The 6,413-nt window shown below is 42.7% G+C and overlaps 1 protein-coding gene across 1 annotated transcript; it reads right to left on the reverse strand.

Moving 5' to 3' along the window:
- Positions 1 to 3,160: 3,160 nt before the first annotated feature.
- On the reverse strand, positions 3,161 to 4,287 carry LOC138674886 (olfactory receptor 5P64-like). Its single transcript, XM_069762709.1, has one exon. The coding sequence runs from the start codon at positions 4,124 to 4,126 to the stop codon at positions 3,161 to 3,163; it is 966 nt and encodes a 321-aa protein (XP_069618810.1). The 5' UTR covers positions 4,127 to 4,287.
- Positions 4,288 to 6,413: the final 2,126 nt, after the last annotated feature.

Below are 6,413 nucleotides of genomic sequence, written 5' to 3' on the forward strand. Positions count from 1 at the left end.
ACCAAACAGTTCCAGTTTGGTTTCATCAGACCATAGGACATTCTCCCAAAACTCCTCTGGATCATCCAAATGCTCTCTAGCAAACTTCAGACGGGCCCGGACATGGACTGGCTTGAGCAGTGGGACACGTCTGGCACTGCAGGATCAGAGTCCATGGTGGCGTAGTGTGTTACTTATGGTAGGCCTTGTTATATTGGTCCCAGCTCTCTGCAGTTCATTCACTAGGTCCCCCCGCGTGGTTCTGGGATTTTTGCTCACAGTTCTTGTGATCATTCTGACCCCACGGGGTGGGATTTTGCGTGGAGCCCCAGATCGAGGGAGATTATCAGTGGTCTTGTATGTCTTCCATTTTCTAATTATTGCTCCCACTGTTGATTTCTTCACTCCAAGCTGGTTGGCTATTGCAGATTCAGTCTTCCCAGCCTGGTGCAGGGCTACAATTTTGTTTCTGGTGTCCTTTGACAGCTCTTTGGTCTTCACCATAGTGGAGTTTGGAGTCAGACTGTTTGAGGGTGTGCACAGGTGTCTTTTTATACTGATAACAAGTTTAAACAGGTGCCATTACTACAGGTAATGAGTGGAGGAAAGAGGAGACTCTTAAAGAAGAAGTTACAGGTCTGTGAGAGCCAGAAATCTTGATTGTTTGTTTCTGACCAAATACTTATTTTCCACCATAATATGCAAAAAAAATGATAAAAAAACAGACAATGTGATTTTCTGGATTTTTTTTTTCTCAGTTTGTCTCCCATAGTTGAGGTCTACCTATGATGTAAATTACAGACGCCTCTCATCTTTTTAAGTAGTGGAACTTGCACTATTGCTGACTGACTAAATACTTTTTTGCCCCACTGTAGAACAGTCCCAGCAACTACCCAAGATGGTGCAAATTACAGTCTCACCCTTTAGCTGACTCACCAGGATAACAGCACCTGTGAATTCAGAGCTTCCAAGGCCGATTACTCCATCTGTGACACACACAGAGAGGAGGTAACGACAACCTTAGGAAGGTGACCGAGAGCAGTCTATTAATGTACGAGGCCAGGTGACCTGATTGTCCCAACCAGGATTCTCCAAATGTCTTTGAGGGTTCAGTCATGGTCAAAGAAGCAGCTCTCTACTTTTTTAGTTGGAGCCATGATGCCATGGTTACTGTAATGTGCAGTTTTTATAAACACAGTGAGATCCTACATATTATAGTTCACAACTTCTCATTCAGGCATTCCTCCACAGGCTGGGGGGAAGGTGGAAGGAGGCCATCCATCACTGCTGGAGTGTGCAAACAAAATGCATAGATTGTCCTTCAAATTTGCAGAACACCAATGGGTCACCAACATATTAGCAAACATTCTTCACATATTGTGCAAAGACAGTAGAACAATACTAGGACTGCAATACTAGGACAGGTACTATAGCTAATCAACAGCCAGTCCACAAATGGCAGCCACTGAACATTAATTCAATTGACAATAAGAGTCATCATTACTTCTCACATGAACTCTAGCTCATGTTCCTGGGTCTACTGTCATAACACATCTGGATAATTCCGAATTAATGCTGTGTCTAGGGTTGAGCGACTTTTCTTTTTATAGGATCGGGTCGGGTTTCACGAAACCCAACTTTTTCAAAAGACGGGTCGAGTGAAATCGGCCGATCCTATAAAAAAGTCGGGGTCGCGGTCGGCCGAAACACGAAACCCAATGCAGTGCATTGGGTTTCTAATGGTTCCCAGGGTCTGAAGGAGAGGAAACTCTTCTTCAGGCCCTGGGATCCATATTTAATTGTGAAATAAAGAATCAAAATAAAAAAATATTGATATACTTACCCTCGGACGCGCCCTGGTTCTCACCGGCAGCCTTCCTTCCTAAGAATCAGCGCCTGAAGGACCTTCGATGACGTCGCGGCTTGTGATTGGTCGCGTGAGCGGTCACATGGGCGTCACGCGACCAATCACAAGCCGCGACGTCATCTAAGGTCCTTCAGGTGCTGATTCTTAGGAAGGAAGGCTGCGGGTTAGAACCAGGGCGCGTCCGAGGGTGAGTATATACCTATTAGGAATATACTCACCCTCGGACGCGCCCTCGGACGCTTCCTTCCTAAGACTTAGCGCCTGAAGGACCTTAGATGACGTCGCGGCTTGTGATTGGTCGCGTGACGCCCATGTGACCGCTCACGCAACCAATCACAAGCCGCGACATCATCGAAGGCCCTTCAGGCGCTCATTCTTAGGAAGGAAGGCTGCCGGTGAGAACCAGGGCACGTCCGAGGGTGAGTATATCAATATTTTTTTATTTTTATTCTTTATTTTACACCTAAATATGAATTCCGATACCGATTCCCGATATCTTAAACATATCGGAACTCGGTATCGGAATTCCGATTCCAGATCAGAAGATCGCCGACCTCATGGCTGACCCCACACAGGGGTCGGGTTTCATGAAACCCGACTTTGCCAAAAGTCGGCGACTTCTGAATCTGGCCGACCTGTTTCGCTCAACCCTAGCTGTGTCGTCATATGTGACAAAACAAATCTCAACGTGTTCCTCTATCCATTGTTAGAAAGCAAATTATCTTTCCGGCAAGCAAGTTTAAACCAAATGTAGAAATAAAAAACTGTTTGCACCACCATTAAAATTGAAGAAATCCAGTATTTTCTTTTCAATCCATAGAAAGATGTGTTGCCCTATTTGGAAAGTTGCTGATACACTGCATGTTAGTAAGTCTCTACATGTTGAAGCAAGAAATGAATAAATCTCCCAAATTTCAAATTTAAGAGATTCAATTAAATTTGGCCTGGAAATAGGATTCACAACTTTATTATATGTGAAATAAAGGTTCCTGAAGGCCATTAATAGTCATTACCTCAGTGTTATATGTCCACATCCTAGTGCAGAGGGGCGCTGGTCATGTGATGGGTGAATATTATTTTATTATTTTTACGTCTTCCAAGCCCTAATATGTTGATCAGCCAGAAACCATTTTGCTGAAGTCAAAGGAATCAATTCATAAAAATAGTGGATTCTGACCTATCCATTTTCTGTGAAATTTGAAGCAAATTTCATTTGCTTTTAATTAATCTACTCATCTCTAGTTGAAACACAACTTCTAACGGATTGAAAACAATGATTTGGGTAATGATCTGATTCATAGTTGAATGAGGCCTTCACTTATTACCTCTGAGCTGAACATTTAAACTCATTTTGTTTAAAAATATATATCTCATCTTTTGCATAGCTCTCCTAATCTCATTGTTCCTCAGACTGTAGATAATAGGATTCATCAATGGTGTAACTACTATATACAACAGGGATCTGTATTTGTTGGTATTGGATGAGCTCTCATCAGATGGAGTAATGTAGACTGCGATTAGGGTGCCGTAATAGGCACATACTGTGGTCAGGTGGGAGCTACATGTGGAGAAGGCTTTTCTTCTACCATAAGAAATGTTAAGGATCGTAAAGAAAATGCAAAAGTAGGTAACAATGATAAAAACAAATGGAAAGAAAAGCGTAAAGATGCCATAAACAAAGTCTTGCAACATTACAATGGAAATGTCTGAAGTGGCCAATTCCATTAAGGGACCAACATCACAAAAGAAATAGTCTATGTAATTCAAGCCACAGAAGTTAGACTGAATAATAACAAGGAACTCACTTGAAATGAGCACAATCATCAAAAACCAGGCTCCCATAACAAGTCGAAGGCAAAGATCTGGACTTATTAGTGAGGAATATCGTAATGGATGACAAATGGCCAAATACCGATCATAAGACATAATGGCAATGAGGAAACATTGAACAAAGCCAAAAATACTAAAGAAATAAAGCTGTGTCATACAACCCCAAAGGGACAAAACTCCTTCCTCAACAAACATAATGTCTAACATCATGGGGATAACGCTGGTGGTCAGTAAGACATCTGATATGGATAAATGCTTCAGAAAGAAAAACATTGGAGTTTTGAGTTGGTCAATGATGGTCACTAGAAGGATAATGAGAAGATTTCCTCCCAGTATACATATGTAACTCAGGGTAAGCAGAAGGAATAGAAGAGGTTTGTATTCGGACAGACTTTGGAATCCAAGAAGACGTATCTGAGTGACTTGTGTCTGATTCTCCTCACACATCATTAATATATCAATAAGTATCCAAGAATTATTTTCTCTTAAAAATTAAGAGTATTTATTCAAGTTCAGGTATAAATTCTGGGAATGTAGCCCACTAAAAACAAATAGTGATGGTTTTCATTATTAGAGGAGGTTCAATAAAATTGTGGGATATTTTCATCTGTGAAATGACATCTTCGCATTGTTGGCCCTTCTGATGTAAAGGTGAAATGTTCCAGACGTTCGCGTCTTTTATAGTCTCAGAAAAACATAACAAATGCCCACTGGATCCCGATAATCACCCTCAAGTGAATGTTCTAAGCAAAACAGACCAGATGTTTAAATGAATTGATAGTTATCTTACCTCCAGAGAATTTTGGTATAAAATCTTTCATGTTTTGTATTCTAAATACCCACAATGTGTAAACTTACAAAAATATAAAGTACTTTACTGTATATAAAATGCAGTGGGATAGTTTTAGCAGAAGGGTCAAGAATTAAGCAGTTAAAAATAATTTAAAAATTAGAAGTGTTAAAAGTTTATTTTTGTCAAATAACTAGATGCAAAGAAAAATATAAATCAAAGGAATTTTTGATGCTGCCAACCTTTGCCTTCCAAACAGGATCAAATCATTAATTCTTCTAGGGACAGTAATGCTGCAGAAATTGATTTCCACCAATCAGATGACTTTCTTAGAGTATAGTATCGCCCGGACTTTATACCCTATAGGGGTCTTAAAGGGAGGGCCTCATGACTAAGGAGGTTGCTAGGCCTTAACTTTGGGTGGTAAAGGGTTAATGCGAGGGATAGAGTTTGGGTGCAAATTTAGGGGGGAGGAGTATAGGGTCAGGGGAAAGATGTGGGTTTTTGTGATTGGCTAGTGGAAGGTATCCTGTGGGAGGGTACAAAAGATGAGGGGCAGAGGGGGTAGTTCAGTCGGGATAGTAACTTACCTGAATGTCATGGGGGCTCTTGTCCAGGAGATCCGTGCCTTGGCAGCAAGGTGGTTCCATCTGTGGAGCCTCTGGGTCGTGCCTGGAGGTCCCAACTGCTGAAGCGATTTAGCCTGGATGTGACTCCCTGGACCAGGTGCCAGCAGCAGAGTTCATCCAGGGACCCATCCGGATCTTCAGTGCAATTCCAGCCTCCTGCCACTGGGTGTCGCTCTGGGGGAGTTCCTTAGCGTTGGCAGGTGCCAGGGGCTGGGGAAGTGACGTCGCTTGCTCTGCCCCCTTTTTCACATTATCCTGGTCAGATGGTATTGATTACCAGGAAGTGCGGCTGGCTCGGAGGAGCAGGGCCTCGTCTGCAGCAGCAAGGATGGATGTTGTGAGTTCTGTTTTTGGGCTCCCTCTGGTGGTTACTGATGGTACTGGGTGACTTGTGTTCTCTGCGGTCTCTGGTGTCCACCCGTTCCATCAGGTTATGGGAGTTTCCTATTTAACCTGGCTTTTTTGTCATTTCCTCGCCGGCTATCAATGTAATCAGCGTGTCTTTTTACCTCTGCTCCCTGCGTCTGTTATCTTCAGGACAAGCTAAGTTTTGATTTTCCTGTTCCACGTTTTGCTTAATTTTTGTCTTAGTCCAGCTTGCAGAGATGTGATTCCTTGCTGCTGGTTGCTCTAGTGGGCTGAAATTACTCCTCATGTTCCATGAGTTGGCACATGAGTTCAAGTAATTTCAGGATGGGTTTTTGAAGGGTTTTTCGCTGACCGCGCAGTTCACTTTTGTATCCTCTGCTATCTAGCTTTAGCGGGCCTCATTTTTGCTGATTCTATTTTCATAACTACGTATGTGCTTTCCTCTCATTTCACCGTTATTACATGTGGGGGGCTGCTATTTCTGTGGGGTGTTTCTCTGGAGGCAAGTGAGGTCTGTGTTTCTTCTTATAGGGGAAGTTAATCCTTCGGCTGGCGCGAGACGTCTAGGAATCATCGTAGGCACGTTCCCCGGCTACTGCTAGTTGTGTGTTTAGGTTCCGGATCGCGGTCAGCTCAGGTTCCATCACCCTAGAGCTTGTTTTGTTTTTGTGCTTGTCCTTTTGTGATCCCCTGCCATTGGGAACATGACAGTATAGCCGGCCAGAAAAAATTGGTCATCGTTTTGGCTGAAGTAGGAGGAAAAGTAGTCTGAGGAAGTTTTTTTTTTTTTTTTTTTTTTTTTCTCCTCCTCAGTGTTTGCTGCCTAGCCTTAATTGCAGCTTGACTGCTTCTTTCCTCCTCTTAATCCTTGAATGGCTCTGACCTCAGCTGTTTATCATGGACGTCCAGAGTTTGACTTCCAGCCTGAATAATCTTGCTGCTAAGGTTC

The sequence above is a fragment of the Ranitomeya imitator genome, chromosome 4 (genome assembly GCF_032444005.1).
Source record: "Ranitomeya imitator isolate aRanImi1 chromosome 4, aRanImi1.pri, whole genome shotgun sequence".
Taxonomy (NCBI): Eukaryota; Metazoa; Chordata; class Amphibia; order Anura; family Dendrobatidae; genus Ranitomeya; species Ranitomeya imitator.

Bases quoted from the DNA above. Each gene is read 5' to 3' on its own strand.
- LOC138674886 (XM_069762709.1), bottom strand. From the start codon at position 4,126: ATGATGTGTGAGGAGAATCAGACACAAGTCACTCAGATACGTCTTCTT.